The sequence below is a fragment of the Heterocephalus glaber genome, unplaced genomic scaffold (genome assembly GCF_053883595.1).
Source record: "Heterocephalus glaber isolate CG9 unplaced genomic scaffold, H.glaber_assembly_v1.0 deba00001689, whole genome shotgun sequence".
Classification (NCBI taxonomy): domain Eukaryota; kingdom Metazoa; phylum Chordata; class Mammalia; order Rodentia; family Bathyergidae; genus Heterocephalus; species Heterocephalus glaber.
In genome coordinates this window covers 2514151-2539377 of record NW_028258414.1, presented here as the reverse complement: position 1 = coordinate 2539377, position 25227 = coordinate 2514151, and the positions used below count along the sequence as shown (strand labels likewise).

The 25227-nt window shown below is 42.6% G+C and overlaps 1 protein-coding gene across 1 annotated transcript in view; it reads right to left on the bottom strand.

The window, feature by feature from the left end:
• The window catches only part of Ccnb2 (cyclin B2), a 30704-nt gene extending 7194 nt beyond the window's left edge, over positions 1 to 23510 (bottom strand). The window contains exons 1-7 of the mRNA XM_004855727.3: positions 23341 to 23510; positions 21098 to 21226; positions 20882 to 20995; positions 14675 to 14845; positions 14431 to 14589; positions 11402 to 11638; positions 10894 to 11034 (exon numbers count right to left, since the gene is read on the bottom strand). Of these exons, the coding sequence (XP_004855784.2) occupies positions 10894 to 11034; positions 11402 to 11638; positions 14431 to 14589; positions 14675 to 14845; positions 20882 to 20995; positions 21098 to 21226; positions 23341 to 23364 (975 nt within the window). The 5' untranslated portion in view covers positions 23365 to 23510. The remainder of the gene's footprint in view (positions 1 to 10893; positions 11035 to 11401; positions 11639 to 14430; positions 14590 to 14674; positions 14846 to 20881; positions 20996 to 21097; positions 21227 to 23340) is intronic.
• Positions 23511 to 25227: the final 1717 nt, after the last annotated feature.

Below are 25227 nucleotides of genomic sequence, written 5' to 3'. Positions count from 1 at the left end.
GGAATACATTTCCAGAAAACTCAGGGTTGGGCTCATTTCTTCCTCGTCTCCCAAACAACCCAAAGTGGCTGGATCTTGGAGCTGAAGAAAAGGACTATAGCTCACTTCACCCAAAGTACACCACTGAAAAGCATCTAACAAAAAAGATCTCTACCCTAGAAACAGTCTTTACACTGTAAGTATCTGCAAAACAAAACAAAACAAAACAACAACAAAACAGAAACATAAGAAGACTAGGCAACAAGATGCCTCCCAAAACTCCTCTGAAGTCAATCCAGGCGCACTGAGGGTGAAAATGGCATAAGACACATGGGTGAATTACTTGAAAGAATAACAAAGACAGTTAGATCAACAGGATCACAGAAAATATAACTAAACTGATAATAAAATTTAAAAAAATTATCCAGGAGCTTTCAAAAGACACTAAAAAAAGACAGCTAAGCCTAAACAAACTATACAAAACATAAATGATCAGTTTAGTGAAGAATTTGAGTCTATTAAAGGTTTCAAACAAAAATCCAGGAGATTAAAAATAATATTCAAAATGATGGGCAGCAGTAGCAACCAATTCAAGGATAGAATTTCAGAACTAAAGGCAATGATGCCTTTAAAGATCAACACCTTAAAAGCAACATGAAAATATGAAAAATTGATCCAAAAGCTGCTAGATGAGGCACAGAAGACTAAGAGTAACTGGAATAAGTGAAAAACCAGAAGACAAAAAGAAAAAATGGAATAAAAAAACCTATTCACAGAAATAATGGCAAAATATTTCCCAAATATAGTGTTATTGCTTATACCTAATGTCCCTCCAAAGTCTCATGCAGTCATAGGTGGGGCATGTCAGAGCTGGCTAGATCTAATGTGTGCCATGCTGGGATCAAGGATCCAAGGCTAGGATTAAGAGTGTGAGTGCTACCTGCCCTAAGGGTGGGTAGTCTGGCTAAGATATAAGGAACAGAAAGAGTGTTGTTGCTTGTTCCTTTGTCACTTGTAGCTTGCTGCTTTGCTGCCTTCTGTCCATCATGAACTGTTTCTCCTCTGTGATGCCCCTCTGCCATGACACCCTGCCTTGGAACCAGCCAACTGTGAACTGAAACCTCTACAAACTATGAGCCAAATAAACCTTTCCTCCTTTAACTAGGTGTCTTGTATTTTGTCTCAGCAATGACAAGTGACTAAGACATATGGGGAAAGAAATAAACATACAGAAAAGTGAGGCATATAAAACACCAAATAGACATGATGGAAAGAGAACCTCTCCATGCCACACCGTACTCAAAATTCCAGAAGTCATCACAGGGATGAAATTTTAAAGACGTTAGAGAAAGGCAACAAATCACATATAAAGATAGACCCATCAGAATACGGCAGACTTGGGCCGGGGATTTAGCTCAGTGGTTTCGCTGCCTGCTGCACAAGCACAAGGACCCGAGTTCAATCCCCAGTACCAAAAAAAAAAAAAAAAAAACAGCAGACTTTTCAAACAAATCTTAAAGGCAGGGAGGACTTGGAGTGGAATGTTTCAAGCCCTAAAGAAAAAATTTCCAACCCCAATATATGTATCCTGTAAAACTTTCCTTAAAAATTGACAGAAAACAAGTATTTCCATGACAAGGAACCTTCAAGAAATTCATGACTTAAAAAAAAAGCAGGGGATCAGAAAAAGTCCCAGGGATTTAGCTCAGTGATGCTGCTGCCTGCCTCACAAGCACAAGGTCCTGAGTTCAATCCCTGGTACCAAAAAAAAAAAAAAAAATACATGACTGCCAACGAGCATTACAAAAAATTCTCAAGGATATCCCACAAAGAGACAATAAACCAAATAATGCCAATAAGTCAAAAAGAATGAATACACCTGGCAAGATGAGCAGCTAAGCAAAAAGCCAAAATAGAACAAAAAATAAAAAAGGAAATCAGCAACAGGAAAATAATGCAATGACAGGAATAAGCCAAAACCTTTCAGCAATAACTCTCAATCTGAATGGTCTCAATTACCCAAACAAAAGAAACAAATTGGTAGAGTGGATCAAGAAACAAAATCCAGTGATATGCAGCATACAAGAAACACATTTAATCTGAAAAGAAATTTATAGACTAAAACTCAAAGGAGGGAAAATATGATTCCATGCAATGGAAAGCCGGAAAAAAGCAACACTATCATCATTTCAGATAAAGTGGATTTCAAACCAAAACTGATCAGAAGAGACAAAGATGCCGGGCGTGGTGGCACACACCTGTAATCCCAGCACTCAGGAGGCCGAGACAGGAGACTTGCTGAGAGTTTGAGGTCAGCCTGGGCTACATAGTGAGTTCAAGACCAGCCTGAACTATATGGTGAGACCCTGTCTCTAAAAGAGAGAGACAAAGAAGGTCAGTACATATTGCTTGAGCAAACAGTTCAACAGGAAGGGAAAACAAATATAAACATAAACATTTCAAATATCAGCACACCCAGTTTTACAAAACAAACACTAATGGACATGGCAAAGCAAACACCAACACAACTGTATGGGGGACCTCAACACCCCACTGTCACAAATGGAGAGTAACTAGGCCACAAAAAAAAAAAATCAGTGAAGAAATATCAGAGTTGAACCAAACCTTCAAACAAATGGACTTGATATCTACAGTGTTCCATCCAACAACAACAGAATACACATTCTTCTAAGTAGCACATGGGACTTTCTAAAAAATAGACTACATACTAGCCTATAAAGCATATTCAAGTAAATGCCAAAGAAATTATAAAGATCAGAGCAGAAATTGATGAAATTGAGACAAAAACAATTTTTTTTTAAAAATCAATGAATCAAAGAGATGGGTCTTTAAAAGAATAAACAAAATAATCAAACCTTTAGTCTTATCAAAATAAGGAAAGAAAAGACCCAAGTGCACGCAATGAAAAATGAAAAAGGCAAAATTATAAGAGATTCTGCTGAAATCCAGAAGACCATTGCTAACTACTTTGAGAACATTTATTCTAATAAAATGGAAAGTTGAGAAGAAATGGATAGAGTCTTAGATACATATAAACTATCAAAGATGAACCAGGAAGATACTAAAATCCTGAATAATCCAATATCAGTCAATGAAATTGAAGAAATAACTTTTAAAAAGCCTACCAACTAACAAAAGGCCAGGTTCCAACAGATTCACTGCTGAGTTCTATAAGAACTTGAGAGAAGATCTAACACCAATACTCCTCAAACTAATGAAACTGAAAGGGAAGCAGTACTCCAAAATCATTCCCAGAAATGACCACTATCCTGATTCCAAAACTAAGAAAGGATACGATGTAAAATGAGAACTGCAGGCCAATCACTTTAATGAACACAGATGCAAAAATCCTCAATAAGGTACTGGCAAACAGAATGCAACAAATCATCAAAAAGATCATATAGCATGACCAAGTAGGATTCAAATCAGGGATGCAAGAATGGTTCGATGTACACAAATCAATAAATATAATTCACAACATAAATGGAAGTACAAAAATCACATAATCTCTGGGCATGGTGGCGCATGCCTGCAATCCCAGCACTCAGGAGGCTGTGGCAGGAGGAGCACCATGAGCTCGTGGCCACCCTGAACTACATAGCAAGATCCTGTCTCAAAAAAACAAAGTAAAGATCACAATCATTTTAAAAGCCTCAGAGAACGCATTTGACAAAATTCAACATCCGCTCATGATAAAAAAAAACCTGAAAAAATAAGTACAGAAGGTACCTGTTCCAAAAAGATCCTGTTTCAAAAAAACAAAACAAAGTAAAACCCACAATCATTTTAAAAGACTCAGAAAAACCATTTGACAAAATTCAACATCCACTCATGATAAAAAAACCCCTGAAAAAATAGGTACAGAAGGTCTTTATCTCAGTCTGATAAAACTCATCTATGACAAACCATTGGCCAACATATCAAATGGAAAAGCTGAAAGCTTTCCCTCTAAAATCAGGAATAAGGATGTCTGCTAGCACCACTCCTATTCAATATAGTCTCCAAACATTAGCCAGAACAATTAAACAAGAAAAAGAAATAAAAGGAATATGGATAGGAAAGGAAGGAGTTCAATTATCATTATTTGCAGATGGCATGGTCCTCCACATCCAAAAGTCCAGAAGGCTCGGTGCTTCCTGTCTCCTCCCTGCTCTGCCATGGACTGTTTCTCCTCTGCCAGGCCACCCTGCCAGGAGCTGGCTGACTATGCACTGAAATCTCTATAAACTGTGAGCTGAAATAAATCTTAGCTTTTTAACCTGAGTATTGGTTACTTTGTCTCAGCAATGAGAAAAGTAAGACAAATACCTTTCAAGATAGCATCAAGAAAAATGAAATACTTAGGAATTAACCTAACCAAGGAAGTGAAAGACCTCTATAATGAAAACTACAGTACTCTGAAAAAGGCGACCAAAGAAGACATCAGAAAATGAAAAGATATCGCTCACTCCTGGACAGAACCAATATACTCAAAATGGGCATACTTCCAAAACTGTGATACAAATTCCAATGAAAATGCCAATAGCATTCCTCACAGAACTAGAGAAAGGAGTCCTAAAATTCATATGGAACCATCACTAAAATTTATTTTAAATTTTTTCCTTCCTTTCTCTTTTAGAGTATAAATGCAGGAATGTATGTGTACATGCAGCTGTGTATGAGCACTAATTACTGTTTTGGTTTCTACTGTTTCTTACATTGACATATAAGGTTGTCCCTCGCATGGTACTTTCTGGAGACTTCTAATACTTCATTTCACCCAGTTTATTAACTGGCTCCAATCTGCATAAAGCCTCTTGTACCTTCCATTTACATTTCCTTCTCTTTTCTTCTTTCTGCCCCTACACATAACCTCTTAAATCTTCTCTCCCTCCTGCTCCTTACTGGTATAAAAATAATTTATCAAAACCTCTTTCTCTCTTTCGTTTTTTTTTTGGTACTGGGGATCGAACTCAGGACCTTGCGCTTGTGAGGCAGGCGTGGTGCCATTGAGCTAAATCCCCAGACCCTTCTCTTTTGTTTTTTTACTCCCTTTTCTCTTCTATCACCCAGGGTTGTTTCTTTTTTTTTTTTTTTTTGTACCGGAGATTGAAACCAGGGTATTTTTTTTATCATTAATATTCCTTGTCTTCCCAAGTTATTGAAAGAGTTGAGAACTTTTGAAACAAGTTTTAAATTATGTATTGAGATATGATTGGTCTTTTGGATGTTGATAATATACCTGTTCTCTCCTCTCAGTGCAGTACTAGGCACTGATCCTAGCAGTTTGAATAGGTGGAGGTACCTGCATATTAAATCATACCCAAATCCAAGGGAACATCACAGAGAGAAACCCACTTACTAAACAGAGCTCCACAACAGAGATTACTGTTCCAAGTGATCTACAAACTTCAATACCAAAACAAAAGAATCATAAGAGGGCCAGGGATTTAGCTCAGTGGCACTGCATCTGCCTCGATAGCGCAAAGTCCCAAGTTCGATCCCTGGTACCAAAAAAAAAAAAAAAAAAAAAAAAAAAATCATGAGAAAACAAGGCAACAAGATGCCTTCAAAACTTGGTAACTCCCCAAAAGTTGATCTCACAGATACTGAAGTAGATGAAATTCCAGGCAAAGAAATAAAAAACCTAATAGTTAAAAGGATTCAATATATCCAAGAGACAAATAACAGGTAACTGAATCAGATACTAAGATGAGCAATGAACTTGAAGAAGATACGAATAAGCAGCTGAATGAATTAAGAAAGACAAGGCAGGAAATGAAAGACCACTTCAGTAAAGAATTATAGGTTATGAAAAGAAATCAAGCAAAAATCCTGGAAATGAAAAACTCAACTGAAAGTTTCAGCAGCAGGCAACTTCAGTCAGAAGACAGAATATCAAAACTTGAGGAGAAGGGGAGAGGAAGGAGATGTAAAAAGAATCTAGATGTGTTACGTACATGCACCAACTTCCCAAGATGGATGTAATCATTATGTCCTGCAAACATTACTAATAAAAATTAAAATTAAAAAAAACCTCGAGGACAGAGTAGATGTAGGATATTTAACTTCCATCTCATTCCAGAAAGAATGGCTATGAAGAAATCAACCAATAACAAATGCTGGCGGGGCTGTGGGGAAAAGGAACCCTTTTCCACTGCTGGTGGGAGTGTAGACTGTTGCAACCACTGTAGAAATCAGTATGGAGATACCTCAAAGAACTAGGACTAGAGCTTCCATTTGACCCAGTCTTTCCCCTGCTGGGTATTTTCCCAAAAGAATTAAAAGCATCATACCACAGCGATACATGCACACCCATGTTCACAGAAAAACAGTTTGTAATAGCTAAATCTTGGAAACACCCCAAATGCTCATCAACTGATGAGCAGATAAAAATGATGTGTTTTTTAAAAAATACAATGAAGTAGTACCCTGCCATAAAGAAAGATGGGCTTCAGACATTTATTATAGCTAAATGGATGGACCTTGAATAAAGCACTCTTGAACAATCAAGGGGTAACAGGAGAAATCAGGGAAGAAATTAAAAAATCCCTACAATCAAATGAAATTTAAAAATTCCTACAATCAAAGGTAATTACAACACATGAAAATCTATGAAATAGGCGAGGAATGGTGGTGTACACCTGTAATCCCAGCACTGAGGCTGAGGCAGGAGGCTCATTAAGTTTGAGGCCAGCTGGACCATATAGCAAGACACTGTCTCAAAAATCAGTAAATAAATAAATAATCAATCTATGAAATACAATAAAAGCAGTTCTATGAGTGATTACATTAGAAAAACAGAGTAAATAACCTAATGAATCATCTCAAGGTCCTGGAAAAACAACAACAATCTTAACCCAAAACCAGAAGAAGGAAAGCAATTATAAAGATCAGGGTCAAAATTAATGAAATCAAGACTAAAAAAAATAATACAAAGGATCAATGAATCAAAGGACTTGTTCTTTGAAAGGATGAGGTGGATAAACCCTTAGCCAAACTTACCAAAAAAACGAATATCCACATCACAAAAATCAGAAATGAAAAAGGTAAAATTATAAAAAAATCCCTGAAATCCAGAGGCTTGGTAGAAACTATTTTAAAGATTATATTTCAATAAACTTGAGAATCTGGATGAAATAGATAAATTCCTAGACACATGTGACTTAACAAAATTAAACCAAGAAGATATAAAAACCCTGACCAGATCACTAACAAGCAATGAAACTGATGCACAAACCAAACCTGTACAAACTAAGAAAAGGCCAGGATCCAGTGCATTCACCACTGAGCTTTACTAGAAGTTGAAAGAACACCAATACTCCTCAAAGTTTTCCATGTAACTGAAAGGGAAGGAACGCTTCCAAACTCATTCCATAAAGCCAGTTTTACTCTGAAACCAAAACTTGATAAAGTCTCAGCAAAAAAGGAAAACTATAAGCCAATATCCTTCACGAACATATGCAGAAATCCTCAAGATACTGTGTGTGTGTGTCACTGGAAATCGAACCCAGTGCTTTCGCACCAAGTCACATTCCCAATTGCCCCTCCTTTTAAGGCCAAGTTTTGCTACGTCACTCAATTGCTCGGGCTGGGCTCAAACTTGTGATCCTTCTCCCTGAGCCTTCCAGAGTGCTGGGATGATTGGTGTATGTTACCACGCCTGGTCTCAGTAAGATACTTACAAACAGAATTCAACAATTGTGAAAAATTAAGAGAACTCAATGAATCAGGGCCGGGGATTCAGCTCAGTGGTGCCACCACCTGTCTCACAAGCACAAGGTTCTGAGTTCAATTCCTAATACCAAAAAAAAAAAAAAAATCAACTCAATGAATCATTAAAAAGATTACACAAGCACAAGGTCCTGTGCTCCATTCCTAGTCCAAAAAAAAAAAAAAAGATTACACACCATGACCAAGTAGGTTTTATCTCAGGGATGCAAGGATGGTTCAAGATACACTAATCAACTTATGCAATACATCACATAAACAGAAGGATAAAAAAAAAAATCACACAATCATCTCCACAGATAAAGAAAGACCATCTGAGAAAATCTAATATTCCTCCATAATAAAAACCATGATGAAAATAAGAAGACCTTACCTCAAACTAATAAAAGCCACATATAACAAACCGACATCACACTGAATAGGAAAAACTGAATACAATGCCTCTAAAATCAGGAATGAGACAAGGTGTTTCACACCACTCCGGTTCAATATAGTACTCAAAACTTTAGCCAAAGCAATCAGGCAAGAAAAAAAAATAAAAGGTAGACAACTAGGAAAGGAAAAACCATTATCTCCATTTGTAGATGATATGATCTTTAATATATAAGACCTCTACAACCCCACCAGAAGACTCTTAGAGCTGATAAACAAATTCAGCAAAATAACAGGCTACAAAACCAACAAACAAAAATCTACAGCATCCATGAACATCACGAATGAACCCAAGAATGAATCAGGAAAACAATCCCATTCACAAAATTTATTTTATAAAAATAATTAAATAGGAATCAACCTAACCAAGGAGGAAAGACCTCTATAATAAAAACCACACAACTCTGAAAAAGTTGAAGAGGATACAAGAAAATGGAAAGACATCCCCTGTTCCTGTGTAGAGAGAATTAATACTATCAAAAAGGCCATATCATCAAAAGTGATCTATAGATTAAATACAATCCCTATAAAAAAGAATTATTCACAGCACTAAAAAAAAATTCTAAAGTTTTTATGAAACCAGAAGAGACCCAAAATAGTCCAAGCAATTCTGAGCAAAACAAGCAAAGGAAGAGACATCACATTCCAGATCTCAAGTTATACTACAAAGCTATGATAACAAAAACTACTGCATACTGATATAAAAAATAGATAGGGAGAACACTAAAATGGAACAGTAGACACAGAAACAACCCATGCACCTACATCCACCTGAATTTTGATAAGGGGGCCAAAAATATACACTGGAGAAAGAACCTCTTTCACAAATGGCGCCAGGAAAACTGATTATCCACGTGCAGAAGATTGAAACTAGATCCGTATCTCACACCCTGTACTAAAATCAAACCAAAATGGATCAACGACCTAAATACAAAAACAGACATGCTGAAACTCCAGGAAAATAACACAGAAGAAACACCTGAATCCACAGACACAGTTAGACTCCTGAACAGAACTCCAATAGTACTGGAAATAATATCAAGAATCAACAAATGGGATTATACCAAATTAAAAAGCTCTTGTGGCGCAAAGGAAACAATCAACAGAATGAAGAGACATCCTACAGAATGGGAAAAAGCATTATGCCAGCTACTCTTCTGGTAAGGGAAAATTACAGCAAAAATGTTAGGGCCTAATAACATGGATGCACTTGCTTTACCCTATGGTATGTATAAAGGAGTTTCAGAATCATAGCAAATCTATTAACAATAAACTATTAAGTAAATTGTTACTGCTTTAGGTCTTTTGCTTTGTCTAACTTTACATCCCGAGAAGGAGACGTGCACAGCTTTCAGTTACCTCTTTCCTCTGTCTTCTGTAACCAGTTTGATAGTTACATTGTTTGTTTGGCTTAATTCCATGTTGGAGTTTGCATAAAATATTTATGTTGTTAAAAAGTCAAAAGGGTGCTTACTAAAATCCTATCTATTCAGGAAGATAAGACAGGAGGAAGACTCAGGAGGACTGTAATTTCCAACTCAGCATGGTCAACTCAGGGAAATCCAGTCTCAAAATCAAAAGGGCCGGGGCTGTGGGTCAGGGGTTTGATTCCTAACAAAGTCAAAAAGTTATGCTGCATTATATAAAAGTTAATAAAAAGTTACAATCAAAAGTCCTCTAGGATGGGCCAGGGATTTAGCTCAGTGGTTCCAGTGCCTGCCTTGCAAGAACAAGGTCCCTAGTTCAATCCCCGGTACCAAAAATAACCAAAAAAACAAATGTTAAAATACAATGTACTTTGGGCCGGGGATTTAGCTCAGTGGTTTTGCCGCCTGCTGCACAAGCGCAAGGACCCAAGTTCGATCCCCGGTACCAAAAATAAAACCAAAAGTCCTCTAGGGCCGGGGATTTAGCTCAGTGGTTCTGTTGCCTGCCTCACAAGCTCAAGGTCCAGAGTTTGATCCCCGGTACCACCCAACCCCCCAAAAAAGTCCTCTCAGTCACAGCATTCTATCCTATTCCCACTGAACCACACAGTATCCTTTACATGACTTTCTGGTTTATTCCTCCTGTATCTTTTGAAAAGTTGGCAAACATATAAATGCATTTGCATACACAGTCTTGACTACGGTGCAGGGGAACAGCTCCTCATGCAGCCTTGTGACCTCGTCTTATGGCTGTGCTGCCTAACAAAGGCCCTGCGACTCGAGCAGGAGCACGCAGGCTTGGGAGGCACTTTCTGCACACATCTGCCACTGCCCTCTCCACACCCCAAGGGGAACCAGAATGAGAGAGTTGCTGTCACCTCCTGAGCGAAGATGGGCTCTCTGCTCATTTATGAAGCTGCACAGCAGCCGTCTGGGCCCGGCTTGGCCACAGCAGAGCATCCTTCCACTTGCAGTGCCATGGGTGGTTCCCTCCGCTCCCCTGTCACCAGTTTTAGTGTGAGACTGACCAGGGAGTTGGCATCCTGGGCTACATATGGGAACCCGGAAGTGCTCGTTCTGTCGTCACTGGCTAAGCCACCAGGCCTTGCTTTGTGTGCTTGACAACTTGCTTGTTCCATGAAACTAAACATGCAAGAAGTCCTGGGAGCCCTCCTCACGATTTACAGCTCTGCATTTGTGAACAGCAGTACCGTTGGCAGTCTCTGTCCTGAGGAGCTTTCCTTCAGACGGTGTGACAATGCTAGTCTCACGTTGAAAGGGCCTAAAATGCTGGGGAGCTTAACATCTTCAATCGAGCACTCACCCATTTCCCTTGGCCCAGGACCTTCTGAGACAAGCAGGAAGCAGCCGCCGCTACCTTAGAAGGATGATAGTGCACCATGTCGTAGTCAATGAGAGTCAGCTCCATCAAGTACTTAGCTAATGTATGCTGCTCCACATCCACCTGCGAAGGAACAGCCAGCACCGGGAGAAGCAGTTATTAGCATCTGACAATGGTCAAGGTAAGGTGATGGCAAACCTCTTGGAGTTTTCAAGGATACAAACATCCCATGGTGGCACGCATGCCATAAACTCGCCACCACTGGCTTAGGGTCTTAAACCCGGCCCACTCCATCCTTCTCAAGAACTGCTCTAGTCCTCAGCATGTTATAAACAAAGAAGCTGAAGCCTATGCTCTTAAGCACTGCTGAGAGGAGCGTCAAGATGTATCTAAAGGAAGCTTGCTAGAGATTCAGAAGCTCCCCCTTCATTAAACTGATGTTTCCAGATAAGACAGCAAACAAAAATGCAGCAGCAGTGCAGGCACTCACCTCCCCAGCTTTCGATGCCCGCCTTAAGAAATGCAGGGGCAGGGGACGGCCCAACTCGAATTTCAGTTCTTTCAAGATGAAAGTTTCCATTTCTCGGATTTGGGCGCTGGTGTAAGCATTGTCTGTGATGTAAACAAAGTCTTCGACGTTTGGAGAAAACATCTCCTCATACTTGGAAGCTAGGAGCAGAGCGGTGATCCCAACCAGCTGGAGCTTCTTGCGGGAGACTGGCTGAATCTAATTAGGAAGAAAAGTGTCAGAAGTCACTCCCGCCGAGGCAAGACAGTGGGCAGGAAGAGGTCCAGGAGGAGGGCCCAGCAGGGGCCCCTGTGGGGTGCAGGAGACCTGAATGCTGACAGAGGAACCAGCCCAAGGACAGCGCCCAGCGCCCAGCACCCGGACTACCCCGCGACCTCACCCAACCCCGTGAAATCCTAGCAACCAGTGTGTACTTTTTGCAAATTACAAGTAGGTTCTAAAAATCAACCCATGGCCGCTTAGTTGCTGAGATGGGAAGATTCCAAGCCTGAGCACCAGGTCCCCTGTCACTGTCCCCCCACAGCCCCGACAGGAGCATTTGCAGCAGCCCTGCCCCAGAGCCCAGCGTGGTCTCAGTGGAGACGAGGTCAAGGAGAGCAGCAGAGGGTCTTAATGGCTAGCTCGAGTGCTTCCAGAATCCGCACCAAAAGTGCACTCATTATTCAGCTTGAACAAATCTTTCAACAGTGCTTCAGTCAGGGGAAATCTCAGTCTAGGGCAGTAGTGGCAAACTTATGGCTCGCGGGCTGCAGAGGGCTGTTTTATTACTAAAATCTCTACAAGGCTAGCCATCTAGGGTCTAAGTATTTCCTTCAGTTGCCTTCCTTCCTCCCCAGCCCCCACTCCATACTGGGATTGAACTCCAGGCCATCGCACTGAGCTACATCTACACTTAGAATCCCCCTGCCTCAGCCTCCCAGTGTGTTGTGGTTATAGGCCTGCACCACACCTGGGCCTTTGTTTGTTTCAGCTCTCCTTACCAAAAATCTACATAAAATACTGCTGTGCTTTTCTGCCCAATGAGTACTCTGTACTGAGAACCACAGAATCTATGTTTACTTAGGATTTTATAGTATCTCAAGGCATTATAAAAATAATTATTCCTATATTGTTTGGGGAGAATTTGCACTTGACCTCACTCCTTTCACGAACATTGACTGAGTCCTTAACTGAAGGGCTTCCACTTGGTAACCAACACACACGGTTTACACCTGGCATCTCTTCTAGTTAGTGTCAGTGTGTCAACAGGTGATAAGTATTTTGATGCTTCTCAGCTTACTTGCAGTCCTCTTTAGTTTATGCCCCCAATTCTCATTATACTCCATACATATACCGTGTTCCTTTAAAAAAAAAAAAAAAAAAAAAAAAAAAAAGGAAGGTCAGGTGTGGTGATGGTGCACGCCTGTAAATCCCAGCCTTCAGGAGGCTGAGGCAAGAGGATCGTGGCAAGTTCAAGGTCAGCCTGGGCTACGCAGTGAGACCGTCTCAAAAGAAAAAAGAAAAAAAAAAAAGGAGCAATCAAACAACCAAAAAATAGGGGCCAGGGATTTAGCTCAGCAGTTCCAGTGCCTGCCTTACAAGCACAAGGTCCCAAGTTCAATCCCCGGTACCAAAAAAAAACAAACAGAACAAAAAACCAAAAAATAGGGGCCAGGGATTTAGCTCAGTGGTTCCGCCGCCCGCCTCACAAGCTCAAGGACCTGAGTTCGATCTCCGGTACCAAAAAAAGAAAAAAAAAAAACCAAAATAAACTCTGCTTCCTCTCCCTTATTTCTACAGTGAGTCTATACCACAATATTATACTTTGGATTTGTGATATCTCCTAAAACTCAGGTGCTAAAGGCTTGATTGTGAGCTGATGGGCTTTAGGGAAGTGACTGATCATGAGGACTCTAACTTCACCAATGGATTAATCTATTCATAAGTTCATAGCTCAGTGGGCTTACAAGGAGGAGGGACCTGATTGGACCAAACAGCTCATGGGGTGTGGCTTTGGAAGGTGTATCTCATCCCCAGCGGCTTCCTCACTTGCTTTACCCTCACTCTGCTACTTGGGTACCACAAGGAAAGCAGCTTCCACCATAGTGTTTTTGCTTTTCCACAGCCTTAAAGCAATGGAGCTGGCCAGTCATGGACTAAAACCTCTGAAACCGTGAGCCTAAATAAACTTTTGCTCCTTTAAACTTTTTTTTTTGGTATCCTTTAAACTTTTTTTGGTACCAGGGATTGAACTTGGGACCTTGAGCTTGTGAGGCAGGCAGAGGCACCACTGAGCTAAATCCCTGGCCCTAAACTGACTTTTTCATTTTTAAAGTTGATTAGCCTGCACAGCCAATGGTGTTAGCAGGCTAGAGAAACAGCATCCAAATCCACCCAGCTTTGGGTTGCCTTTCACCCACTCTATTGGAGTTCTTCCTCTAATGAATGACTGCAGCTCCACAACACACAATGGACATCTCTAAACCAAAAATCCGATACCTGAAATGCTCCAAAATCCAAAACTTTCTGGGTGCTCATGTGATGCCACAAGTGTAAAATCCCACAACTGACCTCCTGTGAGTGATAATCAGAATCTGGGTGTGTTAGAAACATTTAATAAAATTACCTTCAGGCTATATGTTTAGGGTACAGATGAAATAAGTAACTTTGGGGTTCCACTTGGGGCCCAGCCCCAGGATATTTCATTATGCATGTGCAAATATTCTAAAATGTAAACAAATCTAAAACCCCAAACACTTCTGGCCCTAAGCATTTGGGATAAGGGACAATCAGCGTGTTTCCCTGAGCCCTTCAGAGCTGGCCTCCTGATAGAACCGTCAGAGTTGGCCAACATCACCAAAGGGCTGACACACGTGGACTACTTCCCTCTGCAGCACCTCACGTTCTTCAGCTCCTCATAAATTGGCTTTTGGTCATTTCTTCAGAGCGACTCCAATGTAACTAACGCAGCGTTTAGTGAGCCACAGGCACAGAGGCGAGGGTGTGCTTACCTGTAAAAAGCGATCCATGATGGCCACACACATGTAGAGTGTTTCCTGCAGGAGTCTGAACTTGGAATGCACTTGTACCAGCCAGTCCACCAGGATGGCACGCATGCGCCCATTTATGTCTCTTCCATCCAAGAAACGTGGGCTGATGGACTGCGAAACCTGAGGGTGGGGTGGAAAAGTTGCAGAAGCTGACCTCGTTTTCCTCCCACATTGCTTGTACAACCCAGCCACCAAGGCCACCCACCTCGAGCTGCCGAAGGTACTGGTAGATGTCTTTGACGTAGTCACTGCAGAGCTGGGGGTTCTCCCAGTCTTCAGTGTCAATGTCCTCGATTTTACAGAGCAGCGCATCAGAGAAAGCTTGGCAGAGGTTCTCCTCCTTCATGGAGACATCCTTGGGGGTAGGAGAAGGACCCTAGGCCAACAAATGCAAGCCCATGAGTTACTGTGTTTCTTCCTCAAAGAACTTATCACCCAAGATACTACAGACTCTGCTTCTATTTCAAGGGTACTTTGTGTGTACTGCCACCAGAATGTGAGCTCTATAATCTCTACTCAGTTGGTTACCTTTGTGCACTAAAGTACCTCAAACACCCGTGTCTACATAGTAGGTGCACAATAAATGGCAGAAGCTGGGATTGATGGTGCACACCTATAATCCCAACATTTAGGAGGCTGAGGGAAGAGAAATGCTGTGAGTTGGAGGCCACCCTGAACTACATAGACCGCCTCAAAAACAAACCAAAAAATGGCAAAACCCTGACAGGATTTCTTCCCTTTGCAGCCCAGGCTGGCCTCAAACTCAATCCTCCTGCTTTAGCCTCCCAGCTGCCTTCCTTCTTAAATCAAAGGTCTTAAGCTGAGGCAGAGCCAGATAAACATGGGTTAGGCAGGTGTGCATGCCATTTACTCAGGCACGTGCCAGCTCCAGGGCTGAGCGTGAGTGGGAAGAGTTGCTGGGCCGCTGGGGAGGGTAGCACCTGAGGAGGACGACTAAACAAAGGAAAGCTAAGGCAGCTGTAGTGGTGCATGCCTGTAATCCCAGCTCTCAGGAGGCTGAGGCAGAAGGATTGCTTCAAGTTCAAGGCAAGCTTGGGCTACACAGTGAGTTCAGGGCCAGCCTGAACTACATAGCAAGACACTGCCTCAAAAAAAAAAAACAGAATGGGGCCAGGGATTTAGCTCAGTGGCACTGCCCCTGTCTTGCAAGCACAAGCTCCTGAGTTTGATCCCCAGTACCACAAAAAAAAAAACCCAGAATGGCTGGAAAGCAAGCCTCTGGGTTCTGAATTATTCTACACCCGTGGGCCACCTTGCAGTCCCTCTGCCCAGCATCTGCTGTGTATAAAACAAAAATAAAACTAGCTGATTAACCATCCCAACTCCTAAACAAGAGGCTGAGCTCAGTGGTAGAGCACTTCTCTAGCTTGCATGAGGCCTGCCTGGGGTTCGATTCCCAATGCATACTTTTTTTTTGGTACCAGGGATTGAACTCAGGACTTGTGCTTGTGAGGCAGGCGCTGTGCTGCTAAGCTAAATCTGCGGCCCTAAAAATGGGTACTTTTAAGGGAGCCAGGCATGGACAGAGAAGTACCACATGATCTCCCCAGGTGTGGCAGCTAAGAGAAAGCTGATGTCGTGTAAGTTGAGAGAACAGTGGTTCCCAGAGGCTAGAGAGAGCAGGGGAGGGAAGGGTGGAGAGAAGTTGGAGAGTGCCACTAATTAGTTAGATGGGAAGGAGAAGCTCTGGTGTGCAATGGCACGAGAGTGACTACAGATAATGATATTGTAGTATGCAAGTCACAACAGCTACAGAAAGGATTTTGGAACCAAGTGTGGTGGCGCAGGCTTGTAACCCCAGCACTCAGGAGGCTGAGGCAGGAGGTTCGCCATGAGTTCGAGGCCTGACTTACATAGCAACACCCTGTCTCAAAAAAAAAAAAAGGATTTTCACTGTTCCACCATAAGGAAATGATAAATATTTGAGGAGCTAGATGTTTACTCTGAACATTATACAATGTATACATGTTTCAAAACATCACATAGTTCCTCATTAGTAAGTACAATTTTTATGTAGCAGTTAAAAGATGAAATTGCGGTGGGGAAAAAAGAAAATATACACACTCTATGGTCACTCCATAGTTTCCCCTACAAATAATTATTTTAAAACTTTTAAATGACAAAAGTGGCCTGCAAATAAAAACCTTCCGGTGAGATGAATGAATGGGTATGTGGGCTGTGAGAGACAACTGAACGGTCAGATCAGAAACCATAAAGATGGGAAATGTGGCTTGAGAAGCTCCTGTTGATGCAGTGCAGGGCAGGCAAGGATGGCTGGGGCTACTCAAGTTCTGGCATGACTGCTGAGGGAACGCGTTAGCACCAACATGCAAATACACAGGTATTCGCACGTTTTGATCAAAGAGAGTCCCTTTTATTTACTAAATTTGTGGTAACTCAAGTTCAACAAGAAGGATACCAAGAACTGCTGATGCTGCTAAGTTTGTGATCTGTAGCAAGAAACCTAGGGCACACATGGTTGTAGATAGGCAGGAGAAAGGCAAAATCAGCCCCTGTGATGAGCTGTAGGAATGTAGCAGACGTGAAACTGGGCAGATAGTAACAATGAACTGTTTTCTTTCTATGTACTCAATGCATTTCTGTATTGTTTTGTTGTTGTTATGGCTGTTTCCGGTGCAATTAAAAATAAGTCTCTTTAATGCGAACCGTTGTGCTTCCTTCCCTTTTACAGGTGCGCTAGAGAAAGTTCAGCTGGGAAACATTCTTACACCTGAATAGTTTTGGTTTTTTGGTTTGTTTGTTTTTTTTTTGGTACCGGGGATCGAGCTCGAGTCCTTGCGCTTGTGCGGCAGGCGAAGAAACCACTGAGCTAAATCCCTGGCCCCCTCACACCTGAATAGTCACTGTCACTGGATGTGGATCATCTGCGTTTCTAGCTTCTACTCCAGAGAGCCTCTCCTAACCTTGCCCCGCCTCTGCATGGGGTGGGACAACGCTTCACTCCTAGCTTCCCCGACTGGGCTTCAAGCTACGTGGGGGCTGAGCTGATGGTTTATTCAACTTGTTAGCCCAGTGCGCAGCAAGCAAGTTTCTGGTTATAACTCATCTCCTTTCTTCCAAGCTACTCAGTTTTCACTAGGGCCTCAGTAGTCAGTAAGACACCGTTTTCTCCAACATAAGTTCTGCAAATGCCTGGAATTCTGTTCATCTCCTCAAGCCCCCTTTGTGATCTGCCTGCCTCCAGGTTGGCAGAGGATAGTGGGAGTTCGGGTAGACTTCTGGAATACCTGCTTTCATGTACATGAACTCTCTAGGAAATTGGCTAGGAACTTGTGTGCTCAACTGGCATTTGCATGACCCCAGGACAATAATGTCTGCAAACAGAGCGGTGACCAAGTCAAAGCCAGGGCAGAGCCAGGCAGGCAGAGGCACTCACCTGCCAGAAGGTGGGCTTCACCTAAAGTGTGGACTTAATAGTCCCCTTACCATGGGATTCCCAAACAAGTAATTGAATTGGAAGTAAACTGCCTGTTGTGGTGGTGCATGCCTGTAAGACCAGCACTTGGAGGCTGAGGCAGGAGGATCGCCACAAGTTTGAGGCCAGCCTAGGGTACACTGTGAGTTCAAGGCCAGACTTAACTACATAGTGAGATCCTGTCTCAAAAAACAAAACAATTGGAAGGCTGAAGCAGGGGTATTCCCATGAGTTCGAGGCCAGCCTGGGCTACACAGCAAGACTCTATCTAAAAAAAGGAAAAATAACTGTTGTTCATTATTCCCAGATAACTTCAAATAACAGAATATCCAGCTTTACCTTTTCATCACAGAAGTGATCTCTTTTGTTTTGTTTTGTTTGGCTGGGGGTTTTTTTTGGTACTGGGGATTGAACTCAGGACCTTGCACTTGTGAGGCAGACATAGCACCCCTGAGCTAAATCCCCACAGAAGTGATCTTTTCTAAGAATAGAGCTCCAGGTCTATCATGTTTTATTCTGAAACACTATGGCCTGAAATTTGTCAAGAAGCTACAGAAAAGGGAGTTAGCCAAGAATATGGCATGAAGGAACTCAGTAAGAGTAGAGTCATAAAGGCCGCAGAAACAAATTTTCCTTTCTTTCCTCTTTCATAACACTTTTCTGGTTCCTCTCTACTTCCCTCCCTCTTTCTTTCTCTCTCCCTCTCCCCTCTGTTTCTGTTTTTTTTCAGTTTATTTGTTTTGAGTCAGGGTCTCACTCAGTTGCCGGGGCCAGCCTCAAACTTTCAATCATCCTGGCCCAGCCTCCCGAGAAGCGCAGATTACAGATGTGCGCCACCATGCCTGGTGCCTGATGTTTTTTCTTTCTTTTGGTACCGGGGATCGAACTCAGGACCTCACGTTTACCAGGCAGGCGCTGTGCCGCTGAGCTACATCCCTGGCCCTTTTTTTTTTCTTTTTAATTGATCATACTTTCCCCTTCTCTGAACAGTTATATATGTACATATTGTGAAAGCGTGAAATTTTGAAGAAAATGACAATCAAGTCCAACATAAAAGTCAAAAATAACTACCATGAATATTTTACAAGTAAATGCATTTTTAAGAGCAAATCTGGTTTTGCACTGGTATATACTATGTTGTCATGTTTTTTCCTACTGAATGCTGGAAGCATTTTCACATTTTACTTTTTTTTTTTGGTACCGGGGATCAAACTCAGGACCTTGCGCTTGTGAGGCAGATGGCGGAACCACTGAGCTAAATCCCCTGTCCCATTTTCACATTTTAAATGTTGTACTAAAACATGATATTTATAGTTGTATAGTAGTTCATTAAATGGATTTAACTGATCTCCTAATATAGGGGTCTCTACCACATAATAGGTATTTATTGGGGTACTATGTAGAAGTCCTTGATTATCCCTGTTTTGTTGTTGTTTTGTTTTTGGATGAACTGTAAAGACAGACTCACTAGGAATGAAGATAACCAACTAAAATACACCGCCACGTCGCCCCTCTGCAATACTGGAACGACATTCAGCAACCCACACGTAGTGTCAAGAGGCCACCTGGAAACTGGCCTTGCATCCCAGAAACCAGACCCCCTTAGAAGGCTGCATCTTAAAGAACCTGCTCTGAACTTTAGTTCTCAATTTGAAGCCCCTTTTTCTCCTGCCTCATAAACAACACTGTGCCTCCGATGGTGACCCTGGGTGGGCGCTGGCAAGCCTATCCCTTTTGCAGGGATCCCAGGCAACTTGGTGACAGCATCTCTAGGCACAGTATGACCCCTCGCTACTGTGACGAGCCTAAAGCCAAGCAGAACACATTTTCTCCACACGGATGAGGTCCCTAACGCACTCGATGCTTCTTAGCATCTTGTATAGGAGCTGGGAGTGACTCAGCACCCAGAGGACACCTGGGCTAATGCAAGGTCCTCCTCACCTTGCTGGATAACTACGATACCTCCTAACGCTGTTCCTACATCTCCCCTCCTTGAAATGTTTCACCACCCTCGCTACCGAACAGGATAAAATCCAAATTCCAAGACCTTCAGATCCAACTACAATGTTCTTCCCAACCTCAGACAAGCTTTCTGACGCAACTTAGATCTGCAGGCTCCCTGGCCAAAGGGCATGACAAGCACTTTAGTGCCTTGATTTTTGTTGTTGCTGCATCAATCACCAAAAAGCTCCCCTTTCAGGCCAGGGATTTAGCTCAGTGACACTGTGCCTGCTTCTCAAGAGCAAGGTCCTGAGTTCAATTCCCAGTACTGCAAAAAAAACAACAAACAAACAAACAAAAGGTTCCCTTTCCCATCAGCATCTCTGTATTCTTAAAAATCAGCACTCGGGAATAAGGATTCTCTGACCACCTCCCCCTGCTCTCCCCCGCCTGCAGGTGCAGGTTCCAAAGGACAGCACTTAGGTCTCACTGCTCACGTGGCACTCAGCCACATATGCCCAGGGTTATCCAGTGTTGCTCCCTGGGATCACTCATTCAGTTTTCAGGAACATATGCCCTTTCTGCACATGTCTCCTGAGTAAGAAGTCTCTTTAGCAGACCTAGTACAGTTGGGTATGTAGTGTAAGCATTCAATACAAAGAATATATCCAACGTTTTCTTTTGAAATATTTCAAACATACTGTACAGTAGTATAAATTTTTGACCTGGAAAGTGTGAAGGAGTTATCGTTCTTATATTGGGTTGTTTTAATTTCCCCCGAGATCACTAAATTTATCTGGATATCAAGGTAATTAATTTTATTAGTCAAGGTCTAACATTAAGGTACCCAGATAGAAAAGGCGTATGTATTCATTTCCTGTAGTACTGCATCCATCCAAGCAGAACCCTAGCTGTGAAGATTCTTCCAAAGCCACAGTGCAGATAAAGGCACCCCTGCAGTTTAGCTAAAATCAGGCTGCTCCTGTAATTACTTGTCAATTCGGAAACTCCTACCTTCGGAGCCAGCACTTCCATCTGTACCGGTTTCACAGAAGCAGTAGGTTTCGGTTGTTTGCTGACATTTGTTGCTTTGGTAGGGTGAACTGGTACTCTGGTGTTCTGAGCTTTCTACAAGGAAAGAAAAACTCAGATAAGGCAAGACAGCCAGCATTGTCCTCCTGTGCTGTACCAAATCAGCCTCTAACGGAAATACAACCTCAGGATTGTTACCTTAGCAACGTGGGCTCCTCTGGTCATAACTCTATTTCCAATTTCTTCCAGAACTGCACGCCTAATAGTCACATGGCTCTTAGCTTTAGAATTAACTCCTGTGTTAATATTCTCCAAATCATTGGACACCTAGAAAAACAAAGTTGATAAAGCAATAAAACAATTTAAAATATCTAATGTCAGATATTCAAATTTAGAATTGCTTTGGGAGCTAGGTGTGGTGGCAGATATATGTAATTCTAGCACTTGGGAGGCTGAGGCAGAAGGATTGCCATGAGTTGGAGGCCAGCCTGGGCTACATAGAGACCTTGTCTCAAAAGAAAAAAAAAAAAATAGGGCCAGAAATTTAGCTCAGTGGCATCATGCCTGCCTCACAAGCGCAAGGTCCTGAGTTCAATCCCCGGTACCAAAAAAATAAATAAATTTAAAAAGTAAAAAGAACGAATTGCTTTGGGAAAGGTGAATATTGCTGACACCTATTTGGAAAAGCCATATTTCAGGAAGTCTAAATATGCTTATGATTAATAGCATTGCACTAAATTAAGCAAATCGCCTTATCTATAATATAGATTCTCCAACCAACCTTGCAAAACTACCATAATCATTCCAGGGGGCCTTCCTTTAAGAGAACTTCATTCAAAGCTTCACAGATAAATGATTATTTCTCATGTGGCTAGTTAGAAATCCCTGCAGGTTACTCATTTTAAAACCTTGTTTTACAAGGGTTAATAACAAGGATACTTAAAATGAAAAACTGAAAGCTTATAATATCCATAGTTAATAATAAACCTATTAAATGCCTGATGTTTAAAACCTAAACTGGTTTTATTATACCATTCTAGAAATAAGAAGTGGTCCTGTAGAGATAATTTTTTACAAATACAGCTTTAAAAATTGAGCTTGACACCTGTAATGCCAGCACTCTGAGAGGCTGAGGCAGGATTCCAAGTTCCAACCCAGCCTGGCCAGTTTAGTGGCTTAGTGAGACTCTGTCTCAAAATAAAATATAAAAAAGGCCCAGGATAGACCCTGGGTTCAATCCCCAGTACTTTGTGATGGGGGGTGTGGGGGGGGTTCCACAGTAAAAACTTATATTAAGGAACTTAGAATGGAAATGGTTTTCTTGGATAAAATAGTTATAGCTCTCAAACTGGGAAAGTTAGAATAGTTGACCTATTTGGCTTTAAGTAGCTTTATCCAGAATATACTTACAAACTTGTTAGCAAAAGCAAATCATGCCAAAAGTTTATTTCATTAGAAATGATCAACATTTCACGAGAAAAAATGGCATGCCACAAGCCTGAGAAAACTAAGAAACTCCCAACAGGGAGCTTGAGAATGGACTTTTTCCTGAGTAGAAAGAACTTTATTAAATAATTTCATAGGACAAATTAGACAAAAGTTACTTGTTAGACAGGCCTGGTGCTGAATGCCTGTAATGCCAGCACTCAGGAGGCTGAGGCAGAAGGATCACCGTGAGTTCAAGGCCAGCCTGGGCTACATAGACGTCTCCAAATAAAGCAAACATACATAAAATTTTTTAAATTGCAGTATTTGTTAGTTGGTCTTAGAACTATAAGAGAATATGAATAGTGAATGAATATATTCAGTATTTAGGGTTAGGATGTCAAAACTCATACTGTTCAATTTTCGCAGTTATCAGTTGCCAGTTTTAAAAAGGGTCTGAAAGCTCAATGCTAATGGTTGAAGCCTGGTCATGTGACCACGTTTAAATTCATCAGGAAAGGAAAACTGGCAGCTTTTAACCAGTGTTATAGGCAGGATAATGGAACTCAGCTGTGTCAGGACCCCGTAGTTTTTAGCAAAAGTAAATCCAGGTATAATTCAAGCCCATAGGTAAAATACCAAAACTCCAATACCACTTTTTTACAAAGATAAATCAATTTGGACCCTTTTCTCTCAGTCTTCATTATAGGCTTCTGACTGGGGAAATTAGCTTTTTGAGGACACAAAGGAAAACGTGGCACATGCGAAAACAGCCATGGCTGTTAGCTGATCGCTCATTCAGGACACTTGGCCGCCTAACGAATTCCCTCCAGTCCTCCACCGCCCCGGGCCCCCTAGACGCGTCGGCGAGGAGCAGCGGGAAAGGGGAGGAAATCCCTCCTGGGGCCCTACTCTTCCCCCACCCGGACGGGAGAGGGGAGAGGGCAACCCGGAGCCGGTCAGAGAGACACGGCCGGGGGGGACCCCGGCTGGAGAAGGGCGGGCCGGCCACTCACCGCCGGGGGTCGGAGTAGCGCCATGAGGAATGCGCTGCGGGGCCGGGACCGCTGCCGTTCCAGGGAGCGGGGAGAGAGCGCTGACACCGCGGCGCCGTTAGCTGAGCTACGGCCACCCCGCCGGGTCCGCGGCGTACGCTGCGGTTCCGAGATTCAAATACCGCGCCACTCGCGACCCATTGGGCGGCCGCACACCCGGAGCGAGCTCTTCATTGGCCGCTCCGGAGGCCCTGCACACGCTGATTGGCTGATGCCCTTAGCCCTGAGTTGAGGCTGTTTCTCTTCTTTTACCCCGAGGTAAACAAAAATGAACTCTGGGAGAAGCTCTGAATTTTGACAAGACCTCACTGACCTGTCCTCCCGACTTTCGTACGCGGTGGACAAAAGTGCAGTCTAAGGGACACCCTCATAATGCCAGTTTGGGGCTTTTTGTTTTCAATTTTGCGTACAAGGTATTGAGTTCAGGGCCTTCGCACTTACATCCCAAGCTCTTTTTTAAATTTTTTGAGACACTCCTGCTAAATTGCTCAGGATGGGCTCGAACTTGCGATCCCCGTGCCTATAGGCCTCCCAGAGTGCTAGGATCACAGGCGTGCACCACCACACCCCGACCGATCTTCCGGAAATGGCAGGGGGGTGGAGGTTGGGTTGGCCTGGGTAGTAGGATAGCTGAGTAGCTTAAGGCTGCAGAGTTAGGTGCGGACTCAAACGGGTGCTCAAAAACTGAGACTCTCAGGAGAGAAGAACTAAAAGCGAGTTCGTGGTTCCTGATTGGTGTAAACTCTCCATTGTATTCCCAACACCTAGTATTGTACATTGCAAGTCAGAGGCAATACATTTTCATGGAATGCGTGATTCTCACACGTGTGTAAGATTTTAAAATGCAAAACACTGGATGACCACATCTTGAGCAGAAGGGTGGGAGAATGAAATCCAAAGTGAACGGTATTAAAGTTGCCTTGGAAAAGAGGTGATGAAGATCAGGACAGGAAAAGAGGGCTGGGATTTCAGCTCAGTGGTAGGATACATGTGTGGGCCCTAGGGTCACCGCCAGCACAGAAACAAAGCAAAACGAAAAGAAAAAGAAAGGCCCAGCGCCAGAGCTAAGGCAGCACGTGCTCCAGGCTGCATCTGAGAATTCCAGCAGGCAGGCTCCCCATTCCTCTTCCCCTTAGCTCATTTCACTTCCTTAGGTTAACAGATTTAAATAACTGGATTAAATCCCCCAACCCTTGCAGGATGTCTGTCGCGCATCAGAAATTTCCAATCTGCAGGAAGGCAGTGGGAGGAGTTTCCCCTTATCCATAGGAAGGCCAGCCCTTTTGTTCTCTTCAGGTTTTCAACTAACAGATGAGCCCCACCCACACAGGGAGGGCAATCTGCCCTCCGGATTTGTTAAGAGTCTTGCTATGTAGCTCAGGCTGGCCTCAAACTCGAAGCAATCCTCCTGCCTCAGTCTCCCAAGCGCTTGCATTACAGGCATCCACCGCCACACCTGGCTGTTCTGTTTCTGAGACCAGGTCTTGCTATGTTGTCCAGGCCAAGATTCAAACTCCTTAAGTCAAGCTTCCTCTTGCCTCTCCTCACAAGTAGGTGGGATTGCAGGTGCACAGCACTGCAGCTGGGTGATTTAAAGTTGAATCTCACCTAGAGACAGCCTCACAGACACAACACCAAATGGCCTGTGACCCAGTCAAGTGGGCTCATAAACTACACATCACAGTAATCATCTACCAAACAAGGCAGGGAGAATTTCTGTATTATATAAAGATACGAGTCAAATGACCAGGAACCTAATTCCATCCCATAAATTTTTTCCCTCAAATACCAGCCTGAGAAAGTTCCTTCCCTCCTGATTCCTCTATTATTGAAAACACAGGTCGTTGT